Source organism: Pelmatolapia mariae, linkage group LG23 (genome assembly GCF_036321145.2).
Source record: "Pelmatolapia mariae isolate MD_Pm_ZW linkage group LG23, Pm_UMD_F_2, whole genome shotgun sequence".
NCBI classification, from domain to species: domain Eukaryota; kingdom Metazoa; phylum Chordata; class Actinopteri; order Cichliformes; family Cichlidae; genus Pelmatolapia; species Pelmatolapia mariae.
This window is the reverse complement of record NC_086246.1, coordinates 18,676,862-18,701,368: the sequence shown is the minus strand read 5'-3', so window position 1 is coordinate 18,701,368 and position 24,507 is coordinate 18,676,862. Positions and strand designations below refer to the sequence as shown.

Sequence of the window (24,507 nt, the reverse complement as noted above, 5' to 3'; positions counted from 1 at the left end):
CAAATTCACCCCGGCAATTAAGGAAAGCTGGAAATGAATGACAAGTAATGGTGTGGCCCACATTACTCAGATGAGGGCAAGCAATCCAGAGACAGAAGGGTGTAATGGTGGGAAATGTGCAACACAGACTGAGAAGAATTACACACTGAGTGGATTATAAACTGTGTTTGCACATTTATTCATAATAATATGGATGTGTTCAAGGCAAATCCTGTTCCTGCTTGTGTGTTTTTCATTCACTATTAGTATTACTAGGTATGGATTGGTTGCCACCCCCCACCACCCTCCAGCTCTTGAAGACTTTGTGCAGTGTTCAGTGTCACTTTGTTGTGGTCCCAGGGAGGAGCATAAAAAGGTGGTGGTGGTGGTGGGGGGGGCACGAGATGCAAATGATGCCGTTTCAGAACACTTTGCAGCCAATCATAGACAAATTATGGCTCCGTGAGGATTTTGTTCAACATCCGAAGTGGCTCCTGAAGGATCAGGAGAGGAAAGAAATGTGGAAATGTGGAAAAGTCACTCTATTCTAGTTTTTCCTGCAGCTCTTAATGGCGAGGAACATAATATTAAAACACATTAAAACAAAAAAAGTTTGATTTTTAAGTGGAAATATAAGCTGTGTGTGTTTAATCAGCATAAAGGGATTCAGTCAGTGATGAGATATTTGTGAACTTTGTAGACAGATTTCTTTGACAATATTTCACATTTAACAAAATTTTCACTTCTATAGTTCAAATAGAAAGAAAAGAGAAGAACATGCTTGATTCCGATGCGCCCTGGGTCTCTGTGACTACCTGTGCCTTTTTTAGCAACAGAGAAATGGCGCCTCTATGTGGCCACGTTTTAGTACTGTACTTTTTAACACAACAAACGTGGACTGAAGTAGGACAGCAAAATTGTTCCATGCCCATATATATATTTTTTTTTTTAATCAGGAAAGGATTCAGTAGTTAAGCACATTTTAGGTTTAAAATGAGCACATTTCCCCACCCAAAACCCAACAGGACATTGTGGCTATTCTTTCTCTATAAAAGGCAAGAAAGAAGCCGGGGAAGGATTTCTTTTATTATTATGAAAATGATATTGTCTGGAATTATTAAGACGTAAAAGAAAAATTAAAACGTGTAACATCTCTTTTTTTTATTAAATTATATGACTTGTAGGGAAAAAACGACATAAATACCCAATTTAACTTTGAGAAAACATGTTATTATTGTAGTTAAAATAAGAGCATACATTAGAGGTGGGCGTATCATTATCATTAAATATCGATACAAGTGTCGATATTGGTACTAGATTTGACTGATAGTAGCGCAACAGGATGTGGGTTTCTATCTAAGTTCAGTATGTAGCCCACTGAATTCTGTTAATGCTTTTTTTCTTAACCTTTTTGTGTTGATTGTTTCAAAATACATGAAAATTTGATACCTTGAAATTTTGAGTTATTAAGTGTTTTTTTTTTTTTAGATAATATCCCACAATGTTGACTTAAGACAAAAATAAATAAATAAATAAAAATAATCTGAGGTGAAAACACACCTTCATACATAGTTTAATGGGAGACAATAAAAAATTAACTTTTAGAGTAAGTAATAAAAATGTTACGTATTCACCTTTACCTTTCCTTTGCTTTCCTAGATACACAAACCAACTGATGAGGTCATAGTTCGTGTGAATGGTGAAGGCTAACCTAACCTAACGGTCGGAGGTGAGCAATGAAGCCGTGTAACAACCATTAGCCAAATCGTGAATAGGCCATCGTTAATCAGAGCAGTAACGTGCATTTATCTTTTTAGCTTCAGAATAATATGGCTATGGAAGCGGAGAGCCAAAAGGTGAGTGCACTGCCAAGTTTTTCCCTTGCCGCTTTGCGAGCAATTATTTTAGCTAACAGCTAACGGAGCTAAGGTAAGTAAGTAATGCTAGGTTTTGTTATGTTATGTGACACAGTTAGTTTTCGATACTTTTGAGCTATTTTATTTCCAATAAATTGTTGGTTATAATCTTAGTTTACGTGAAAAATACATTAAGAAAAATGCTAATTAACTTGTGCAATATATATAACTTGGCAACATGCTAGCTAAATGGGTTAGTTAAAAGTAGCTAAGACGTTAACTGCACTTTAATGGGGCACGCTGTTTACACGAATTAAACCATTTTTACCTGAGAAATATTAATGCTCGTTGAAGATAATTTTAAAAAGTTTGTGTTGTTTGAGTAACTTTTTTTTTCTTCTCAATTTGCACACAATCCTTTAAACTATAGGGAAATACTAATTAAGTTAATTGCTAATCATTTTTCGCTGTGTTGTATCTTCCTGACAATTTGTCCCCATATTCTTTGGACATTTGAAGTGAATCTTTAAAGGAATTGAATTTTTACCCAGCCCAGAGGGTGTTTCTTGTGTATAAAGGTTGAAGGTACATCTACTTTGGTTTAAGAACCTGCTGGTTTATTATTTATTTTGTTAGTTTTGATTAAGTGTTAAGTTTCAGAGCAGAATTTCCTCGTGAACATGGCTACATTCATTTTCCGAGTCACGTTGTGTAAATAGAAGTGGGATTTATAATCTCTGGCCACTTTAAGTACAGCTAGTTACCTACTCCTTAAGACACATACCTAATCAGCCAATCACAGATAAAGTAAATGACTCAAAGTCACGTGACCAAGTAATCCTGCTGCTGCACCTCTTGGTCTCCATATGCCAGAAACTGCTAATCTTCTGGGATTTTCCCACAAAACCATGTTTAGGATTTAGAGAGAATGGTCTGGAAAAGATAAAATATTCTGTGAGGGGGAATCTCTGAGTGAAAATGCCTTTTTGAGGTGAGGGGCCATAGGAGAATGAGCAGACTGCTTTGAGCCGAGAGAAGGCAACAGTAACTCAAATAACCACTCATTATAAGCAAAGTATACAGAAGAGCAGCTCTGAAGGAGCACCACTTTGAGCCTTAAAGCAGATGAGGTTCAGAAGCAGAAGATCACACGCGGTGACACTCTTGTCTGCTGAGAACAGGAAGCTGAGGTTGCAGTGTGCAGGGGCTCAAGAAAACTGGAAAAACCTTTGCCTGGGCTGAGGACTGTCCCAATGTCTGCTGCAGCATTTGAACAGTAGAGTCAGAATTTTGGTGTAAACAATGTGAAAGCATGGATCTAGCCCAGGGGTGGGCAATCTCAGTCCACGAGGGCCGCTGTCCCTGCAGGTTTTAGATCTCACCTTGGGTCAACACACCTGAATCACATGATTAGTTCGTTACCAGGCCTCTGGAGAACTTCAGGACATGTTGAGGAGCTAATTTAGCCATTTAAATCAGCTGTGTTGGTTCGAGGACACATCTAAAACCTGCAGGGACACCGGCCCTCGTGGACTGAGATTGCCCACCCTGATCTAGCCTGCTGTGTATCAACATGATCATCAGGGATATTTTCTCTTGACACTTCAGGTCCCTTAGTACCAGGTGAGCATTGTTTAAACACCACAGCCTGCCTGACTCAATACTATAATGATCTCCACATTCACCAGATCTCAATCTAAAAGAGCATCTTTGGGATGTTGTGGAATGAGAGATGCTGTCATGTCAATATGGACCATAACCTCTGAGGAGTGTTTCCAGCACTTTGTTGAATCTGTGCCATGAATGCAAAAAGGGGCCCAACCCAGTACTGGCAAGGTGTACCTAATAAACTGTCCAGTAAGTGTAGTACTTAAGTTTTAATACTCTTAATCTTGACTACTTTCTGGGAAAGAAATTAAAAAATCAGGCCAACCTCATTACGTGTAGAGTTTCTTACTGGCCCAGAGTAAGTCCAGTACACGCTGTCTTTGGGCCTGAGTGAACAGAGATATGCATTTTCCACTTTACATTTGCACAATAATGTGCACATAAATACAGACATTTAGGTAGGAGAAATAAAATAATTGCTCTTGGCTTGAAAGCGGGACATGAAACTTTTCATTCCAACAACTTGTTCACACAAAATTATATTTGGTGTTTTTTTTCCCAGAGCAGGGGCAGTTCCTCCCCAAGTGATGTGCTACTTCCAGATGATTATGCTGACAGCCTGACAGACCACAGCACCACCTTTGGCAACGTGATCCCCAACAGAATTTTTGTTGGGGGACTTGACTACAGGGTGAGGGCTGCCGAAATAATGTAGAACAAATGATTCAGACCATGATTTAAAATCTCTTTTGCAATGATGAACCAAATTAATGTGTTTCAAGGTTAGTGAGCGTGACCTGCGACACATTTTTTCTCAACACGGCACAGTGAAAGAGGTGAAGATTGTCTTAGATCATTCAGGAGTGTCGAGGGGGTGAGTTCATTGTGTTTTTCCTCTCATACACAGAGTGCGACTGAATGATAAAGTATGCACAGCTGATTTTCTCAGCTTTGACTTTAAGAGCTATAAGCGTTATTTACACATTTACTGTCACAGTAAAACACGCTCTGCCTTTTGTCTTTCAACAGATATGGGTTTGTTACATTTGAAACCCAAGAAGATGCTCTGAAAATAATCAACAATGTAAGTAGTTTAGTGTCTTGCATTGGAATATTTCATGCATATAATCATGCAAGCAATCTGACTAGAATTTGTTGTCTGTACGTTTGTTTATGTGCTGTTACAGACTAATGGAGTCACTTTCAAAGACAAGAAACTCAGTGTTGGTCCGGCTTTTCGAAAGCATCAACCTTCAAGTCAAAGTAGGTTGACGGTCCAGTAGTGCAGGTGTTTGAACATGTAGATTAATTGTTATCAGCAGTTCTAAAATAATTGTGATAACTGGAGTACTAAATTTCAGGCTCATGGTCCAGCTTTTACAGGCACGTTTCTTGTGATGGCTAAAGACAGCAGATCATGGTTCTGTGGTTTCATTCTTTTCTCAGCAAAGAGCACCTCTACAGCCAGCCTTGAACCTGCCATGCCTCAGCAAACATCCTATGGGACCTTCTACCTGACAACATCCACAGGCTCTCCCTACACTTACCATAATGGAGTTGCCTACTTCCACTGCTCCAACATGAATACTCCTTCCTACCAGTGGCTTGTAAGTGCTCATATAACACCCATTTAACACTTTCAGTACTATGCAGAAGGCTTGATTTTATGCTCAGTTTGCCTCAGCTGGTAGTAGTTTGTGGTGTGGGTGTAGTTCCCTCTAGTGGACAAACTAAGCAATGCAAAACTAACAACATAATAACGTACCCCACCACCACAACCACCCTAATCAGCTGTTATAAATGCCAATTTGGTTTTAACCAATTTATCCAAGGGAGCTGGTATAATAAGAACTCATGCGTTTGTGGTGTCTTTTCTAAAAGAGACAAATTTATACCCACAAAGACCAAACTTGCATCTCCAGATATAGTTGCAGATTAATCAGAAGCTCTTTTCTAACTTTAAATATTTGCATGATTGATGACTTTCTTCCAGCCGCCATCTTCGCCGATGGTCCCCCATCCTTATCAGCCTGTGTATGAGCAACTATCCAGTCACCACTACCAGGTCAGCTCAGCCTTTCAGGGATCCAATCATTTCTCCCATTGGTGCCATTTAACAAGCACAGCAAGTTATTTAACAGCAAGCTTTCTTTCTGCCTACTCTCACTCCAGTGCGTGCCAAACCAGTATCAGTGGAATACCCCCCAGGTGGGAAAAATGCAGCTTGACTTTAGCTTCAGTTCAGGAGCGTTTGGCCAGTTTTGACCTGTTCTTGATGTCTGTTCTCCAGTGGCAGATGCCATCCTATGCAGTCTTGTACCCCCAGCAGTCACAATATGTTTACCTGCCTGCTGATGGAGTTTCTGTTCAGCCACCTGTGTTGTTCATGGAGGACTCCACAGTGGAGGTGCAGATTCATCAAGGAAGACCAAAATGTTGCACATTTATTTAACTGTATCTATTCCCTTGAGTATGTTTTATTTTGTTTTTGTAACTTGACGATAGATAAGACATGATACATGACTGTAAAATGCCTTTGATCTTTCTGCTATATTTGTAGCTTGTGTGCAAAATCCTCTGTGTAATTTTGAATGAAGTAAAGTACCATGTTATATTTCAGTCATGACTATTGAGGAAACATGCTGTTCAGAGGAGGCACTTACTCTGTCCTTTTCTTCTGCGCTTGCAGTTTCTTGAGCCAACAGTGCAGCATGTTTACCCAGTGTATCCTCAGAGAGCAGAAGAAATTGCGCCTGCTGTTCTGCAGCATGACCCTGGAAAGGTAAGAAATGGATATGCCTCCTGTAAGCCAGCTCATAAATAAAAGGTTCTCACAGCAGGTGGGTAGCACGTCTGTGCTCTTGTTGACATCATAAAGAGCCAAGAGGCAAAAAAAAAAAATCTGCACAACCAGTATTTAGACCAGTCAAGCATCTGTTTCACAGGGTTTAACTTGTATACTAACATGATTATTTTAAACTTTGACCATGTTTAATGTGAGCAACTATCATTACAGCAAAGTATATATGACAGTAAGTAAAGAAAATAATAGGTCTCTGTGTCTGAGTAGGGGAGGGCTCAGGTGCAGGTGATAAATAAGAGTGTTAGCTATAACGACACTCTTATTTGAGTGTCGTTATAGCTAACACTCTTATTTATCACCACATTGCTTTCTCTGCATGGTGTTTCTTGGATGGACCCAAGTTATAAAGATGCCAAAGTAAGAGTACAAGTTAGATAGATGGAGTCTAAATGAGGAAATTATTTTCTTGCACACCCAGTGTCAGACTGTACCACTCCTTCTCCTCTGACTCTGTCATGGTTAGTGTAATAGTGTTCACTGAGTCATAGTGTGTTATTTTTATTTTTTTTCCTCCCTCTGCAGAATCTGAAGTTTCCACCCTCGTGGGTCCATCACAAGCCAAGACACCGCCGCCACATCCACCACAAGGAATACCACCATCTGCCAGAATCAACAGAGCCTCCAGACGCCTCCATGTTTCACACTCCCCAAACGTCAAATGTAGGCTAAATCCACCGAGGGCTTTACAAGAGAAACGAGTTACACATCTAATTTTAGTCACTTCCTTTTTGCCCTATGGGTAGCTGATAAACCTCAGCCTTACAACATAATAAAGGTAAGCTTTCATCTAGTTGTGCAGTCAGATGACTGAGGTTTACTGTTACAGTGGGGTTCTTTTCTTACGCTATATTGTTTGTTGGGTTTTTTTTTTTTTTGTTTGTTTGTTTTTTGCATTTAGGCACAAATAGTAGCAGTGGTGAAGTATCCCAGTAACAAGTATTTACTTTAGTGTGAAAACACATAAGTATTCATAGCATATCTTGAATTGATCAAAATAAAAGCTGAAGATGTTCATTTGCAGTAATGAGGTATACCCTCAGGATTACAGTCATTACAGTCCAGTCATGTCCTTCATGGACTGAAATTTGGACTTCAACCTAAATATGAATTATATCAAATGTAACTGTCAGTTTTATAGTAATTTGTTCAATTCCAGCTATTTGTGCTTAGTCATTTAAAATATACAAATTAGTTTTTATACATTTAAAATTGTCTGTGTGGTTTTATGACGTTGCTGTTCATCTTTGTTCATTTTCTTTGCTTTTGTTCTGTATTTTGCTTGAGGTTTTCAAGCTTAAAGCAAACTGTAAAACTGAGAAATAATAAAAATAATAGCTCTGTAATGTCACATGACCACCAAAGCTTGTTTTGGTAATAAATGTTTCCTTTGGTGTAGTCGCCATGTTGTTTCCATTTGTAGGCAGCGATTCTGAAGTGGTGCCTGAAAGGATGGAAAATGGGAATATTTAACAGTTTAAAATAACAGCATGTTTTAAATGTGCAGATTTAAAGTAAATGGGTCAAAAAATCAGGTAAAGCCAGACTGATTTATCGGTAGATTAATGTTATTGGCTTATGATCGCTATTTGCGTATGTATCGGTGTCAGGATTTAGAACAGCCAATTAGTGATAATGATAGAAGTAAAGAAAAGATGGGGGAAACACCCTTCAACTGTGTTATCATTGCTGACATTGCACAGTTTGTCCACAAGAGGGCACTCTGTAACTTCCCTGTTTGCCACAAACAAAACAACCAGTTGCTCCAAGCAGTCAGGCAAAGTGAACTTAAAGTGTAAATAAACAACTACACATAACAAATGTGGGAGATGTTTTTTATAATTTAAGAAGCAAGAAGAAAAAATATCAGATAAAGTTTCAGGTTATCTGGTCTTAAAAATCCTTTATTAGTCAGGTCTGTCATTTGGAATGTACAATATCAAATTAAAATGTTTTAAAGTTGTAGATGACTTAATATTAATTTTCCATTTCTAAAGCAATGATCACAGTGCAAATGATTTGTTCCTTTTAGTGCAAATCTTTCAAATTGAGTGTGTAACACAGGATTTGCATTATGAATATGAAATCTGCATACATCAGTTTAGCACAGATGGGATGAATATAGTTTTTTAAATGCTCGGAATGATTTGTAAACTCTAGACATTATATGTGTGGCCACCGTATGGGATAATTGGAGCTGAATAATGGAGCAGTCTGGCACTGATGAATCAGGGATTTTATGTGTATGAATGGGATAAAGACCTTGGCAGGGTGGCAAAGCCAACAAAATGCCAGCTTATTAGAATAACAAGAGATGGAGTCTCGTGACCGTAGGTTGAAGTTTATTAAAAAAAGCTGTGAGTGTCTGTGTATAAGTAGCATTATACTGTTTTTATGTCACTTTAAGAATTTTTCCAGTTTTCAAGATCTGCTTTACTTGTTGTTAAACTGAAAGTAAGCTTTCACATATGTGTAATATACTGACTGATACACAATATTGCAACACATTACAATACATTACAACACATTAAAATAGATTCTGTGACCCAGAAGTGGCAAACAGCATCATATTTAAAGTCTCCTGTTCAAACTTAGTGTAAGGGAGCAAACTGCACTACTACACAGTCTCCCAGCCTCTGAATCAATAAAGTTTTTTTTTTTTTAAACTGCTTCATACTTTATAATGTCACTTTTAGGCCTTACTTAGAAAATGGTGAAATTGGCATACTGAAGCTTTGGCTTGGATTTCCCTCCATTATATAGGTAAATAAACAATGTAAACAAACAGTTCTCATTACTGTGTATCATGTGTATATACAATGCTGTAATCTTTATTAATAATGTCAACTGACAAATAATACTGGATGAATAACAGGTTTACATGAAAAAATGACAATAGAAAATACAGGCAATAATGTAAATTTCTGCTTTACTGAAGTTTTCGTTCTAAAGCTGCCCCAACACAAACCATTTCATGGAAACAGAGTGGGAACCATACCATAAAAATGTTAGGATTTGGATTTAGTGTTTCTGTTATCATCACGTACATGCATGCGTTATCATAGGCCCTAAATGGGGGTGTACAAGGCAGCGGTTACTTTGCGAAGCCTCCATTCAAAAACCCACAGTAAACATCAGCAAACCTAAAAATTGAATAATTAATTCAACGACAGTGTAGCCTGTTTCCATAAATGATTGAAATATATGCAAAGATGACTTAATGTCCAAGCTAAACACTATACTCAGGCACTACAGCAATGCTGATGTCAATACAAACACACATACTGATTTCAGTAGAGGCTTTAGTGTATCTATATTTGCTATTTAGCTCTAACATTTGTTACATTACACTCAGGGCCACAGCAGTTCTGTGATTATGGCTAGATAAATAAAAAATCAATTAGAAAACGGTAAAGGTAGATTTAATTATCCCTTAAACAAGTTTACAACAAGATTTCAGCATTTTTCGTTGTAGAAAATATTGATTATCCAAAACAGCCTGAGGTACAAACAAAAAACTGTAGCCTTTGGACCCTCAGAGCCATCCAGGATCCCTGAATGACAAAATTCAGGAAAAATACTTGCTCCGACCCTGGCATTTGTACAGTTAGGAATCTATTTGAATGAGAAGGACGCAGTTGTTTTGCACATAATGTGATCACTGACCCGTGGGTCACTAGCAAACTATGGTGTTTTGATCAATAGTGATGAACGTGTGAAAAGTGGACAACAATAACTCATCATCACACTGCAGTGCGTCGCTATACATAACCAGATTTGTTTTATAAAACCTATTTGGATGACAATACTTTATGCTGTGCCATCACACAGCTACTTTATATAAAAGGACAGCGACACAGAGGGCATCTATTGAGCATCAGTCGGGCCCCCACTAAAATAACAATGGGAAAGGTAAGTTTATTATGTGTTACTGAAAATACAGAATTAAAAACCAAAGCAAAACGTTAACCTTGAGCTAGATGCTTGAACAAAAAAGGAGCTAAAAATTTGTCAATTCTGTGACATACATTTGCAGATCATATTCTACGAGGACAGAAATTTCCAGGGTCGGCACCATGAGTGCATGAGCGACTGTGCTGACCTGCACCCCTATTTCAACCGCTGCAACTCCATCCGGGTGGAGAGCGGCTGTTTCATGGTTTATGACAGACCTCACTATCTGGGCCACCAGTACTTCCTGCGCAGGGGGGAGTACTCCGACAACCAGCGCATGATCGGAATCAATGACTGCATTCGCTCCTGTCGCATGATTCCCATGGTAAGCATAAGATTGTATTAAAGATGCAATGAGTTAATATTATTTAGAAGTGGGCATGCTGAATTGTTGAATTATTGGAGTACAAAGCAAGGTCAAAGAAAGAAGACATGTATGTGCTCAATAAATTATTAATAAAACTCAAAGTAACAAAATGGAAGAAGCTAAAGTAAAATAAAGGCTGACTTGGATCAACAGGTAGAAGCTCTAACACGAACTTTGTAAAGGAACTGTCATTATTATTAGACAACTTTGAATAAAATTGATATAAATTTAGTTTTGGGGAACATTTTAGAATATAAATCCTTGACAGCTAATGTTTGACCAAAACCTTCATCATATTTGGTTCCCCACATCCAGTTGGCTCAGATGCTGGGACCATCTGGTAGTCCCTGCTCCACAAAAGAAACATAAAATGAAGAAGAACTTTTTGGTTAAGGATGTTTTTCCATTAGATTGTCTTAGATGGACTGTTTTACTCTTCCATAGTTTCTGACTAATAAACATTGTTCTGCAGCACCGGGGCTCCTACAAAATCAAGTTGTATGAGCGTCCAGATATGGCCGGCCAAATGCAGGAGGTGAGCGACGATTGCCCCAACGTCCAGGACCGCTTCCGTATGTCTGACATTAACTCGTGCAATGTGGTAGACGGCCACTGGCTGCTGTACGACCAGCCCAACTACAGGGGGAGGACCTACTACCTGAGACCTGGCGAATACCGCAGATACAGTGACTGGGGCGGTGCGAGTCCAAGGATCGGCTCTCTCAGGCGAATCACCGACTTTAATTAAAACCTTCTGAACCTTGTTCCTTTGTCTCTTCTCAATAAATATGCTGGACTTAAACTGCTTGTGTTTATGTCTTTATCCAAAAGAAGACAGCCTTGATCTTTAAACATTTTTTTTGCTGTAACATTTAAACCTCTTGTAAAAGAATAGTTTGTTTGACAAGAAATGTTTGTGTTGACTTAGACCATTTCATGCCGCTTTCTCCAGAGGTAACGAGAAGCAGTCCTTAAATATTCCAGACGACTCTAAAAAGTTTAAGCAACCAGGAAAAAAACCCCCCCCCAAAAAAACCCCCAAAAAAAACAAAAAGCAGCTGACACCACTCTGGTCTTTAGTTTGATTTATTGGTAGTACTTTTTAAAATATTTCACATGAAATATCTCACATCGGTATTCTCACATAATGATGCGTCTGATGGATCCAACCCTGGAACTCATGCCTCCCCACTCATGAAACCTTCTGTATTCACCAGGATGTATCAGGTACTGGCGTCCCCTGTAATGAGGATGCTCGTAGAAGATCCAGTAGCCATCCATTACGTTGCAGGAGTAGATGTCATTGAAATGGAAGCGTTCATACAGGGAGGGGCAGTCATCTGTCAGCTCCATCATCTGTCCTCCAAATTCTGGGCGCTCGTAGATCATCAGTCTGTGAGTGCCTTGGTGCTGCAGAAATGATGATTACAATCATCAGTGTAGATCAGTGAAACCTTTAATACGAAAATGCCCAACTGAGACTTACCATAGGGATCATACGGCAGGATCTCACGCAGTCGTTGAATCCCATCCAGCGCTGGTAGTCTGGATATTCGCCCTTCCTCAGGAAGTATTGGTAGCCCATGTAGTTGGGTCTCTCATAGACCATCCAGTTACCACTGTCCACTCTGATGGAGTTGCAGCGACTAAAGTGAGAATGTAGGTCAGCGCACTCGCTGCTGCACTCATAAGAGCGACCTTCGAAGTTCCTGTCCTCGTAGAAAATGATCTGAAAGAAGTTTATTCAGGGATTTTCGGTAAATTGGATGCATGCTCGATTAAATTAAAGACATTTTGCTAAAAATACCACACGTGAAGTGGCTCTGCGTCACTGGTTTTCGATGAATAGTCCATGCAGGTATGCAGAAGCACAAAAGGAACAGGATTTAAAAAAAAAAAAAAAAAGGTATCCTTACCTTACCCATTGTGTCGGCTAACTTTTGTCACACTGTAGCAGCAGCCGTGGGCTCCAGGCTGCCTTTATAACCCATGGATGACCTGTGTCATTGTGATTGAGGACAATGACTGGGCTGGTCAGCTTTTTCACACAGAACATATTTTTTTCTTGTGCTTTGTTTGGTGAGGTCTGCAGTGCAAATCAGCTGTTTTTTTTCTGAGCCGAAGCTGCCCCTTGCATTTGTTTAATGGCCTAAACATAAAATCCACAACTAAACTAAAAATACCAACAACTATTGTCAACAAATCCCTAAACATATACAGTATTTACACTGGAATGGTGAAAGATAATATATAGACATATCACCAAATTACATTCACGTGTGTTAGGGTACACATTTTACACATTGCGTATAATTAAATGTATCAATGTTAATGCTAACAGCAAAGATGATGCATTTGTAAAATTGATAAAAGCTGCAGTGAACATCTTTCACATGGTACTACTTTCAGCTGCCACTGCTGCACCTTTGTGCAAAGTGGCAGCAGGCTTTTATAGGTCCAACAATTCAACCACTTTTTTTATGTCAGCAAACAAGTTGTTTTAAACAACCTCTTGTCTGTTGTGCTTTTGTTTGGTTCTTATCAGCTTTTTCTGATACGATGTTTAATACACTCTGTGATTATTTCATGCAATGGAGATACAGCATCAAATATAACGTGCTATTATTAATGCATCGATACATTTGAATCTGTATTGTTAGGATTATTTGATTTCTTTGCTTGTCATATGACAATTAAATCATTATTAATTTATATACATATGAATCAGTGTTGATACTGTGGATTAGGAGCATCATGTCAAAGTAGTCTTGCCTAATTTAAAGCATGATTATAGTCTTAATCATGATTATAGTCATCTATATATATATATATATATGCTGTACAGCATACATTTTAACTGCAAGAGGCTTATTGTGACATTGTAATTATTCATATCTCAGAACTTTGCAAAGTTGTAAAGTTTATAAAACATATTTCTGTAAAGTTTTATTGCAGTAAAAAACCCACATTTGCCAGAAGTGCAGCACTTGATCTTTTTCATATAGGGGTTAGCTTGTTCAGTCAGTTTGTTTTACTATACTAATATTACTGGTATAACTTAGTCAGTAAACAATGGGTCTATCAGAATTCAACCCTTATAAAATACTTTCCCTTCTATCAAACAAAAACTCAAGGACATTAAGAAGAACCATTCATGTAATCCTAATACAGTTATCCAGTATAGTGAAAACTGAAAAATAGATGATAGATGGTTAATAAAGTAGCGAATGTAAGTATTGTATGTAAAGTTGTATATTATGCAAATGAGAGCAATTGTTCTACCAGAAATATCCAAAAAGATTGCCAAATGGTGTTAGTTACTTATTATTCAAAATATAAAACTGGTTTGCCCTTGTTTTTAGCAAAGTTGTGTTAAATAAAAAAAAATATAGAAAATTATAATGGATTTATTTAAGTGGGTTTAAAGATTTAGAACCATCAATATGTGAACTGTGAATATACATATATGATTGGGTAAATCAGCTATTTATTTTGATTGAGGACTGAGTTGAAAAACAACTTACACAGATATGCGTCCAGTCTATTTATTATGTGCACCACACAGTAAAAGAGGTCAGTTTACAGTAAATTATACATTACGGCTGAAACTACATTCAAACAATGCACAAATCACAGTTTCAGGATAAAACAAAGCTTTCTCTTTTTGTCTTTGACAATTTTTTAATATTAATACAACAAACCATCTGCAAAACCTTTTAGCCAAATAAAAGTCATGGGACAGTTAAGATTCTGTGATACGTCTGATTGAATTGAATTTCATGTCATTACTGCCGACTTCTCTGAGGTCCCTGTACTCTCCTGGCTTCAGAAAAAACATCTGGCCCTCATAATTTGGTTGTTCAAACATCAACCAGTAGCCCTCCACCACGTTGCAGGACTGCATGCTCGACATGTGATAGTTATCCTGGATGGAGTTGCAGTCATCTGTCAGTTCGTGCATCTGGCCTTCAAAGTTTGGTCTTTCATAGATCCTCATATTAAAAAGTCCCTTGTGCTGTAAAAGTTATAAAAAGTATATATTTTAAAGGAATGAAATCGTTGTTTTGCAGTTCAAAACAAATGTACCCAGCTAATGCTAATGCAGAGGTACCCAAAAATTGCTTTAGGCCTGGAAAGGAAATGGGAATAAGCTATATGCTAACTTTGTTGAAGAATGTGTGTGCTGCTGTGTCACGTGGGAATCTTAATAGTAGTTCTGGAAAGTTGTCTTTTGAAAAATGTAACACAAGTCCTTAAGCTCTTGCTAGGTAGCATGCTAACAGGTAGCAGATCTTATAGGCTAGATCTATTAGATCTATACATAAAACAGCTTTGATACAAAATGTTCATTCATGACTAATAAGTGTGACAAAAACAATCAATTTTTTAGCTCGAGTTTAGACTGTTTGGTTACTTTATGCACTTTCTCTATGGTTTTAAGGACTGTGGCAGGCTACATTCACATTTGTGGCAAATTGCTTTATAGAAACATAAATTATGTTTCTGGAAAGAGAGATAAAAAAAGAGATAAAAATGCGTGATAGAAGCTATATGCTGGACATATATAGAACACATATCCTCTGCTTCAGACAAGGAAGTTGAGCTTCTCATCTAATGGGTTACACATGAATTCAACAAACTGATCCTTTACATTGCTGACTGTCCTCGTCTTTACAAATGATTATATTATACTCATATTTACCGCAGGGACAATGCGGCAGGACTGAATGCAGTCGTTGAAGCCAAAGGTATTCGTGCATTCGGGATATTCTCCCCTGGTCAGGAGGTACTGCTGGCCCATGAAGTCGGGCTGGTTATAGACTATGAATGTCCCGCTCTCCACCCTGCAGGAGTTGCATTGGCTCAAGTGAGAGGCAATCTCAGAGCAGTCGCTGACGCACTCAAAAGAGCGGCCTTGGAAGTTACTCTCCTCGAAGAAGATGATCTAGAGAAAAAGACACAAATTGTGTTTGTGTGAGACTATTTCCAGAGAGAGAGTGTTCAGAGTGTCTGAGATTATTGTAAGAGTAAGTCATATCAGACAGTGCTGCACGGCAGAAGTTACAGAATAAAAATACTATTGAGTTTGACACAGTATATATAGAGTTCAATGTCCTACACTAGCTGCTGCAGGGATCTGTACCCTGCATTACCTTTCCACTCATGGTCGCACGATTTGATTTCTGTTGTTTTTCTCACTGGCGCGCTGCCTTTTATGCATCATGTGACATCCAAAGAATCTGCCTCAATTGTACGGAATGACTGAGTCAGCTCATCAGTATGGAAGTCTCTACTGTACTACACATCAAACTGTGAACACTGCAATTACTGAGATTTAACTTGTGGAGATTTAATGGTGGCAAAGCAAACATCTTTTTCATTATAGGACACATTTATATTTGTAGAGCATTGAATAATAGTGTTTAAAGATGAAAAAAAGCTTTGATTTTCGGATAAATATATAATATTTGAAAGACGAAATAGTGCAGTTCTCAACTCACTTGACGCTGCATTTTTTAATTTCTTTTTTTCCACACCATAAACAGGACAGACTTTGCATTTAGTTTTATGGTAAGACTGAAACAATAGAATCCATCCACTCTTTTAACTGCTTATTCAATCCAGGGTGACTAATCACTGAAAGTGTGAGCACTTATGCAAAAGCAGAGATTTTGATAGGTCGCTGGTCTGGAGCATTCAGGTGTGTGTTAACACAATGCCACCGTTTCCCAGGAGTGGACCCAAATTCACCCCCAGGTCAGACCGTGCAATGCTCAGAGAAACTGCAAAAAGCCAAGCAGCTACATCTCAGACTCTACAGGCTTCGGTTAGCATATCAAATGTTAAAGTTCAATTGGACAAACGCTGAACAAGTATGGCTTAAGCATCTCCCAAAGTGGAAATGTTTAAGCCATAATGCACACATGTGACAAAAACCAAACATAGTATATCGGCACAAACATCTCAAACCAACAGTCAGGGTTTGGGTGTTGTGCAGCTACAGGAACTGGCCAGCTTGCAGTCACTGAATTGAACATTAACTCCTCTGTAGGCCAAAGCATTTCAGTCAAAAGTGAGCTCATGTGTCTGACAGCTAAAACTGTCAAAGGTCAATAGCCTTCATTTATTAACAGTGCATATGCACAGGTGTGAGTGTAAATCATCAGTGATTTATCAGGACTGAACCTTTTTAATTTAAATATCTAGTATTCTTTATCTAATTTTATCTTTATTAAAAATAATGTCTATCATTACTGGATGCATCTCTTACCCTTGTATTTCTTAGCATTATAGGGGCGATCGTGGCTCAAGAGTTGGGAGCTCGCCTTGTAATCGGAAGATTGCCGGTTCGAGCCCCGGCTTGGACAGTCTCGGTCGTTGTGTCCTTGGGCAAGACACTTAACCCATTGCCTACTGGTGGTGGTCAGAGGGTCCGGTGGCGCCAGTGTTCGGCAGCCTCGCCTCTGTCAGTGCCAGGGTGGCTGTGGCTACAATGTAGCTTGCCATCACCAGTGTGTGAATGTGTGTGTGAATGGGTGGATGACTGGATATGTAAAGCGCTTTGGGGTCCTTAGGGACGATTAAGGCGCTATATAAATACAGGCCATTTACCATTTATCTGACTGATGTTGGCAAATCTGATTTTTTTTTTTTTTGTCTCTGCAACTGACAGCTCACATGCTCACATGCTCTACCTCCTCCTCCTTTCTTCTTATTTTTCTTGTAAATTATTTTGTCTTTTTTCATGTTAACTTTGAATCCACAGGTTTTTCATTTTTTCATTGTTGTATGTTTTCACTTGAGCCATGTTGACTGTCTCAGGGAAACAATCATCACCATCCCTGCTATTTCAACCCAAACCCAATGTTTTCTATTTATTCATAAATGATCATCACTCCTATGGAAACACTTTGGAAAGCTTTCCCATTTTTGTATTACTCATTGGACCTCTGAACCATTGGACCACTGGACACTAATATTTTAGGTTTCTCTCCCTTCCCTCCTACATCATAGTCACCACTCTCTTCACTTCATCTCCAGGTAAACTCATAGTCACCCGTGCATATGTGTCCTAAATCTGACAGTAATTTTACATGGAAACTCTTTTTTGCACAGGATTTAACATATTAGTACACGAGGACCAGCGATCTGAAGCACACCCCTAAATGTACAAAGGAATGACTGAAAAAGAAAAGAATGCAGGTGTTGCAAGACCCAAAGTTCAGACCTTAACCTGATGAAAATGCTGTGGTGTGACACTGAGAGAACGATGCGTAACCAAATGCATAAACAAAGGAACTAAAGCAACACTTAAAAGAAGAGTGGGCCACAATTCCTCCACAATGATGCCAGAGACTGATAAAGTCATACATTAAATAATTACTTCAAGTTATTGCCGCTGAATCATGGGGTGTACTTCATTTTTAAAACGATTGTATAGAGTCCTATGGAACGTTTATTTTTCTCATAGCTGTAATAATGTTTTGATTGATATGTTGATTATAGCCAATACCCAATTAAAACGGAGCATTAAAGTAGCTTGGTGATGCTGTGATGTGCTGTATTACAAATGGCGTTTACATTAGACCATCATGGTCATTTTTATATGTTATCTTTGTGTCCACGTCAATTATCTATAACTGAGATAACAACAGAGCAACAGCGGCGCTTTGCTACATAAGTATTTAAGTAGAAACTGTTTAAGTGATGATACTGAATCGAGGGATCCAACCTCTAACTCAGGGGTGTTGAACTCCAGGCCTCGAGGGCCGGTGTCCTGCAGGTTTTAGATGTGTCCTTGATCCTGATTTAAATGACTAAATTACCTCCTCAACATGTCTTGAAGTTCTCCAGAGGCCTGGTAATGAACTAATCATTTGATTCAGGTGTGTTGACCCAGGGTGAGATCTAAAACCTGCAGGACAGCGGCCCTCGAGACCTGGAGTTCGACACCCCTGCTCTAACTAGTCAGCTGGTGTGAAACTTTATAGTTGTGATGGCATTTAGTATTTTGTTGAATGTGCACAAATGCCAGGGAAAATAGTCCTGATTAAGGCTGTAAGGTTATGATAAACTTAGAAGTTTATCTTAAAGGATATAAAGCATTACGTTTGCATCTTTGAATCCACACATGAAGCGAAAGAGATACTTCAAAAATATTTAGGTTTTTTTATTTTTCTCCCAGAGTTTCTTGTGAACGGACAGACAATCAGCACATTTCCATGATGCGTCTGATGGAGCTGATTTTCATTACGTTGCTCACTCCCATGTCTCGGAGGTTCCTGTACTCTCCTGGCCTCACGTACATCATGCGCCCTCTGAAATTGGGCTGTTCGAACATCAGCCAGTGGCCGTCCAGCACGTTGCAGGACTGGCAGTCAGACATATAAAAGCGTTCCTGGAGGGACTCGCAGTCATCCATCAGCTCGTGCATCTGTCCTCCAAAGTTCTCTCTTTCATAAATCCTCATCCTGAACTGTCCCCTGTGCTAATGGAGCGGGAAAAAAAGACATGAAACATGAGAAATGCAGTCTGTCCCAGGTCCAGCTGACCTAGCAGCTACCTCTTTGGACTTTGGAGTGTCTGTGCAATCCCCACATGAAATGGTACAGACCATCTACAACCACCAAAATGTCTTACCATGGGGATCATGCGACAGGAGCGAATGGTATCCATCATCGTCATGCCTCCTATGCGCTGGAAATCAGAGTACTCGCCTCTCCTCAAGAAGACCTGATTACCCATGAAGTTGGGGCGGTCGTACACCACAAAGCACCCACTGTCCACTCTGCAGGAGTTGCAGCGGTTCAAGTGCATGTGGATGTCCGAGCAGTCACTGCTGCACTCATAGGAGCGACCCTGGAAGTTCCTCTCCTCATAAAAAATGATCTGCAAAAAATAAACAGGTGGTAAGCTGACAGCGCCACAGAGTGGTGATTTAATATTTGGATGGACTTGCTTTGCATTTCTAACCCTCTTGGGATGTTTCCACAAGTCTTAATTGTTCAGTATTGTCAGATTTTTTCTTTAGCACTATACAAGCAAATGAGAAGTATTACCCTGCCCATGGCGACGGTTTGGTTTTTTTCCAACTGATGCCAACCCGTGCCACTTTTATATACAGTATGAGCCCGAGACCACCTTCCTCACCTTTGTGTGAAACATCCTGACTCATCATGAGGTTCACGTGGCACAGCATTCACATTTCACAGTACACCTCAATAGAGTTTGTTTAATACTGTTATTGTTACCACAACATTCAGTCTCATCTACAGATCTGATGTTCATACTACATAGATTTTTACAGAAGAGAGATGAATGCAATAGTAGAAGTTGCTGGAAGGGAGCATAAATCCCAAATTTCTATCACAATACCTATTTGCAGAATCGGACATACAGTCTGCCACGCTATAGTGCTGCTGTGCCACAATATAGAGTGATGACTCAAAGGTTTCAGCACAAGCTGTGCAATGTATAAAAAGGGAAAAGGGTCGATGTTGATGAGATGTATCTGAGATAACCATGACCATGGGGAGGGTAAGTGAAACTTAGCTAATAACAGTAGGAAGTTTTAAAGTTAAACTTCACAAGTTCATAATAACAAATATGCAAAATAGCTGTTTACAGGTTGCTTATTTATATATACTTCACTTGTTTTTCTCTTTTGCAGATCATTTTCTATGAAGACCGGAACTTCCAGGGTCGCTCCTATGAAACCAGCAGTGACTGCCCAGAGCTGACATCCTACCTTAGCAGGTGTAACTCCTGCAGGGTGGAGAGTGGCCTCTTCATGGTCTATGAGAAGTCCAACTTCATGGGCCATCAGATGCTGGTGAGGAGAGGAGAATACCCAGACAACCAGCGCCTGATGGGAATGAGCATGAGCGACTGCATAAGATCCTGTCGCATGATCCCCACGGTAGGTGGATGAAATTGAGCTGCATTCGGGGCCCAGCCACAACAGAAAGGACAAGACAGAGACCTTTTAAATATGTAGATGTAGAAGGCCAGTGACAATAAAAGCTAAAAAGAAACAGCCATCTGGTCAACATTTGTCTGAGCACAAAGGCTGCCCTCCTGCATGCAGGAGAAAAATTGTAATTAATTGTGAAATATATTGAAATAAAAATTGAGCCTAGCTGTTCAGTCCTATCTTTCTGCATGTATAATATTTTAAATTTAGGATTCACTCACTAGAAGTCATCCATATCTCCCAGCCTTCTTTAACCATCCTGCTCAGGTGTAATCACCTGTCCTAAATGAAAGAGTTTAGAACAAAACTTCCAGATCCCATGGATATGGCGATATAAAATGAAGCAGCAAAAGTTTTCATAAACATGGAAGAATATGAATGGAGGGAAACATTAAAATATAGTTTTAAAAATTCAATTTATGCTAATTTTATATTTAATTTTTTTAAATAATATTGCTATTTTATGTTGTCCAAGATGTAGTTTTAGATTTACATTCTCAGCTAAAGATAAGTTTTATAGACTTACAGGCCAAAGTCATTCTGCTTCTTCATCCACAGCACCGAGGCCCCTTCCGAATGAGGATCTACGAGAGGGAGAACTTCGGAGGCCAGATGTACGAGCTGAGCGACGACTGCGACAACATAATGGATCGTTTTCACATGTCTGACTGCCAGTCCTGCAACGTGATGGACGGTCACTGGCTGATGTTCGAGCAGCCCAGCTTCAGAGGCAGGATGCTGTACCTCAGGCCAGGAGAGCACAGGAACCTCAGAGAGATGGGGAGCAACATCACAAAGTTCAGCTCCATCAGGCGCATTATGGACTCCTGTTAACTCAAAATCACACACTCCAAATGTACTGTGAATAATAATAAAGCAAGCTGAAATCCCATCCAGACACACCCCTGGTTTTTCTAATGTAAATACTGATAAGTCAAAATTCAGTTGTAAGTAATATGTTAGAAAGGTTTTGAAGATTAACTGCATTTACAGATGCTTCAAAGTTCTGTATTTGAGAGAGGATTTAATATTAGGAAATACATCCCAAACAGAAATAATAAGGAATTTTGAATACTGAGAGAGTTCGGTCTTATTTTATCAGTAAATTTCAGAACTAGATGCTCATAAGACTCCTATTTGTATCTAAAACTCAAAGACTTTAGGAAGAAGGGAAACTGTAAAGCATAAGTAAGTGAAGTTTATTTATATAGCACTATTCACAGACATAAAAGTCACAAAGTGCTGTGAATAAATTAAAAGATGATATGAACAGAGAACCGTGTTGAAAGAGAATCAAAAGATGTGAAAGTGTAGTGGGTTTGTAATGAGCAAACCATGCTGAATGCCAAACAAGAACGAACAAAACTCCCCCCCAAGCTTATACCAAGACTGAGAACCCAAGAAGAAGAAGAATAAAAAACAATCCAAGGAGATAAAATAAAAAGGGCTCATTCGGTGGACTTTTAAGGATTCACCTCTTTATTTTTAGACGGTTTAGGAAAAGACAGATGAAGGACATCAGTTGTTTGAAAAGGTTGTCACCCTCTTTTATGCCCGTGTGATCCATTAAGTGTGTGCCTTAAAACTGAAGCACTTAGAGTAAATAGAAAGTAGAAACAATATGAGGCATAAGTGCTTGTATTGTGTATTTTGGAGGTGACATGGCCAAATTGGCTAAGGCCACTTGTGGAGTGCAGAGTCCCCTCTGTGTCCATCTTAAATATTTATTGAGTAGATTGTACATTATAGTATAGTATAGTTTATCAATTTCTTGCATGTATTGATGTTTAATTACTTTAAAGCTGTTACATATATAGTCTGAAGGTTCCTAATGGACTTAACCAAATCATCACTAAATAAAAGGTCTATTCTGTTTAATGAAACTAGACAGAAAGATGTAATATTCTACAGTTTCACATAATTTAAACACTCTAAATTGCACACAACAGGTCTTAATGTATGCATTTTATATTTGCAACAGTAGTCCAAAAGACATTTTGAGTCTATCTGCATAAACTTAAACCAGTAAATACTACATGAGGCAGGGTTTTTGTTTCCTGTAGGATCAGAAATAGAAAATAAAAGCCTAAAAATGCCATTTTAGTTACATGTTCACTTAGGTTTTTTGCAGTAATACCTCAATTTTCAATAATACCTTCAGTTTTGTTCTTTGTTTTTTAAAAAAGGAGTTATTATTAAACAATGTTAAATAATTTCTGTCCCTCACAGTCTAACACTGATCCTCTGCCTTCACTGTTCCAGCATGTGTTTGATACAGAGCCATCATCAGGCCAGAACAAAGGCAAATCAAACAGCTCCAAGCTATTTTGCTGATATGTAAATCTGCCTCATTTGGGTATCAAAGACTTGCCACACTCTGCACATTTTGTTTATCGTTAAATACTTTGATGGGGCTGCAGCAAAGAATGAGGTCTACAGTGCATCCAAATGGGGAAGGTAAGCTAAGACCTGTTGCGATCAGTGTGCGTTTAAAGACTCTTCCTCCTCTCGGGTTTATTAAAAGCGTACGTTTTCCACAGATCACATTTTTTGAGGAGAAGAAATTCCAGGGTCGCTGCTACAACTGCAGCAGCGACTGCGCTGACCTGCACACATACTTCAACCGCTGCAGCTCCATCCGAGTGGAGAGCGGCGTGTGGGTCATCTATGAGAAACCCAACTACAAGGGTTTCCAGTACGTCCTCAGCCCAGGGGAGTACGCCGACAACCAGCAGTGGATGGCCTTCAATGACAATGTCAAATCCTGCCGTACCGTCAAAAATGTAAGTTCCCCCCTTTTTTTTCCAAGTTCCTTCAACCACAAAATCCAACAGAGGTTTCACATAGACTGCTTCTGGAAATTTGTTTGTGCAGTCCCTGCAGGACAGCATTGTACAAGGGCACCAGTCCAGGCTGGGTGCTCACTGTTAAGCCAGCAGACTAAACAAGTAGACAATAGGAAGCACAACTGGCAGCAACTTTTAGCTTTTTCTTAAAGAAAAAAACTGATTAATGTATGTAAGGAATGTAATTTCTTTCTGTTTGATGGAACATTTTAGCCTCTTTAAGCTCATTGTTTTGATTTAATCAGTCTGTGCTTTAAATCAGTCTAATTGACTGCAATAGCAGCCAAAGATCAGCTTTTGAAGAGATTACATAATAAAAATGTAAGTCCATGTGAGCTGATAGCCTAGAGTGAAACCCTGCACATGTATTTTTTGTCTTTGGGAGGAATTTTCCAGGACTTTTCATAACACTAGCCATAAAATGGAAACGCTGCTCCAAAGTTGGCATTGTAAATCTGCACCGAGCACACTGTGCTTTGCTTGTGTTTGCAGGTCTACGGTAGTGCGTGGAAGCTGAGGCTGTACGAGAGGCCGGACTTTGGTGGGCAGATGGTGGAGTGCTCTGATGACTGCCCATCGGTTTATGATACCTACAAGATGCGCGAGGCCTACTCCTGTGTGGTGACAGATGGTGCCTGGGTATTCTACGACCTCCCCAACTACCGTGGGCACCAGTACCTCCTGGAGCGGGGCGAGTACCGGCAGCACAGCGACTGGGGGGCATCTTCACCTGGTGTCGGTTCTTTCCGCAGGATCACAGAGTTTTGATTAACAATCATAATCAAAAAGTGATGCACATGACAATCAATAAATGACTTATAAATGACTCAAGCAAACTGACTTTGTCCTTGTGGATTTCATCAAATGTGCCTCAAGCTCGATGTGGAAGAATGAATACATTAATAAAAGCCAAGTAGAACTATTAAATCAAGTTATTTTAAAGACGTGAAGACTTATGTTTTTGTGTGGCAGTTTCACAAAGTTCAGGAATCTGCAATAGACTCCTCCTTTGTTAGACCTCTGGTGTAAATACAACACTACAACTCCATGCCATGTCATATGTA

General features: G+C 39.2%; 7 protein-coding genes across 9 annotated transcripts in view; 4 read left to right on the top strand and 3 right to left on the bottom strand.

Moving 5' to 3' along the window:
* LOC134621375 (gamma-crystallin S-like) overlaps positions 1-12,549 on the bottom strand; it is a 65,585-nt gene extending 53,036 nt beyond the window's left edge. The window contains exons 1-3 of the mRNA XM_063467845.1: positions 12,541-12,549; positions 12,111-12,353; positions 11,769-12,034 (exon numbers count right to left, since the gene is read on the bottom strand). Of these exons, the coding sequence (XP_063323915.1) occupies positions 11,769-12,034; positions 12,111-12,353; positions 12,541-12,549 (518 nt within the window). The remainder of the gene's footprint in view (positions 1-11,768; positions 12,035-12,110; positions 12,354-12,540) is intronic.
* On the top strand, positions 1,809-6,975 carry LOC135932334 (protein boule-like). The gene is made up of 11 exons (XM_065469780.1): positions 1,809-1,835; positions 4,006-4,134; positions 4,226-4,317; positions 4,473-4,527; positions 4,631-4,706; positions 4,890-5,050; positions 5,437-5,508; positions 5,616-5,651; positions 5,734-5,850; positions 6,133-6,225; positions 6,829-6,975. The coding sequence occupies exons 1-11, from the start codon at positions 1,809-1,811 to the stop codon at positions 6,973-6,975; spliced, it is 1,005 nt and encodes a 334-aa protein (XP_065325852.1).
* On the top strand, positions 10,207-11,372 carry LOC134621392 (gamma-crystallin M2-like). The gene is made up of 3 exons (XM_063467867.1): positions 10,207-10,215; positions 10,340-10,582; positions 11,097-11,372. Exons 1-3 carry the CDS (start codon positions 10,207-10,209, stop codon positions 11,370-11,372), a joined length of 528 nt encoding a protein of 175 aa, XP_063323937.1.
* A 1,817-nt stretch (positions 12,550-14,366) lies between the features above and the next one.
* On the bottom strand, positions 14,367-15,789 carry LOC134621394 (gamma-crystallin M3-like). Its single transcript, XM_063467871.1, has 3 exons — positions 15,778-15,789; positions 15,327-15,569; positions 14,367-14,639 (listed from the first exon to the last, which is right to left on the bottom strand). The coding sequence occupies exons 1-3, from the start codon at positions 15,787-15,789 to the stop codon at positions 14,367-14,369; spliced, it is 528 nt and encodes a 175-aa protein (XP_063323941.1).
* A 3,044-nt stretch (positions 15,790-18,833) lies between these two features.
* LOC134621389 (gamma-crystallin M3-like) lies at positions 18,834-19,692 on the bottom strand. Its single transcript, XM_063467864.1, has 3 exons — positions 19,684-19,692; positions 19,265-19,513; positions 18,834-19,112 (listed from the first exon to the last, which is right to left on the bottom strand). Exons 1-3 carry the CDS (start codon positions 19,690-19,692, stop codon positions 18,834-18,836), a joined length of 537 nt encoding a protein of 178 aa, XP_063323934.1.
* A 454-nt stretch (positions 19,693-20,146) lies between these two features.
* Positions 20,147-21,431, top strand: LOC134621400 (gamma-crystallin M3-like). The gene is made up of 3 exons (XM_063467878.2): positions 20,147-20,161; positions 20,295-20,543; positions 21,156-21,431. Exons 1-3 carry the CDS (start codon positions 20,147-20,149, stop codon positions 21,429-21,431), a joined length of 540 nt encoding a protein of 179 aa, XP_063323948.1.
* A 1,614-nt stretch (positions 21,432-23,045) lies between these two features.
* On the top strand, positions 23,046-24,211 carry LOC134621393 (gamma-crystallin M2-like). Of its 3 annotated transcripts, XM_063467870.1 has the most exons (4): positions 23,046-23,054; positions 23,138-23,380; positions 23,510-23,514; positions 23,947-24,211. In XM_063467870.1, the coding sequence occupies exons 1-4, from the start codon at positions 23,046-23,048 to the stop codon at positions 24,209-24,211; spliced, it is 522 nt and encodes a 173-aa protein (XP_063323940.1). The 3 variants fall into 3 exon arrangements, with proteins under 3 accessions (XP_063323940.1, XP_063323939.1, XP_063323938.1); XM_063467869.1 differs by lacking the exon at positions 23,510-23,514 and having other exon boundaries at positions 23,138-23,371; positions 23,936-24,211; XM_063467868.1 differs by lacking the exon at positions 23,510-23,514 and having other exon boundaries at positions 23,936-24,211.
* Positions 24,212-24,507: the final 296 nt, after the last annotated feature.

Excerpts from the sequence above, each read along its gene's own strand:
- LOC135932334 (XM_065469780.1), top strand. The coding sequence starts at position 1,809 with ATGGCTATGGAAGCGGAGAGCCAAAAG. Across the intron at positions 4,318-4,472 it reads CATTCAGGAGTGTCGAGGGG|ATATGGGTTTGTTACATTTG; the intron begins GTGAGTTCATTG and ends GTCTTTCAACAG. Across the intron at positions 4,528-4,630 it reads CTCTGAAAATAATCAACAAT|ACTAATGGAGTCACTTTCAA; the intron begins GTAAGTAGTTTA and ends GTGCTGTTACAG.
- LOC134621392 (XM_063467867.1), top strand. Across the intron at positions 10,583-11,096 it reads CCTGTCGCATGATTCCCATG|CACCGGGGCTCCTACAAAAT; the intron begins GTAAGCATAAGA and ends ATTGTTCTGCAG.
- LOC134621394 (XM_063467871.1), bottom strand. Across the intron at positions 14,640-15,326 it reads CCTGCCGCATTGTCCCTGCG|CACAAGGGACTTTTTAATAT; the intron begins GTAAATATGAGT and ends TAACTTTTACAG.
- LOC134621389 (XM_063467864.1), bottom strand. Across the intron at positions 19,113-19,264 it reads CCTGTCGCATGATCCCCATG|CACAGGGGACAGTTCAGGAT; the intron begins GTAAGACATTTT and ends CCGCTCCATTAG.
- LOC134621400 (XM_063467878.2), top strand. Across the intron at positions 20,544-21,155 it reads CCTGTCGCATGATCCCCACG|CACCGAGGCCCCTTCCGAAT; the intron begins GTAGGTGGATGA and ends CTTCATCCACAG.
- LOC134621393 (XM_063467868.1), top strand. Across the intron at positions 23,381-23,935 it reads CCTGCCGTACCGTCAAAAAT|GTCTACGGTAGTGCGTGGAA; the intron begins GTAAGTTCCCCC and ends TTGTGTTTGCAG.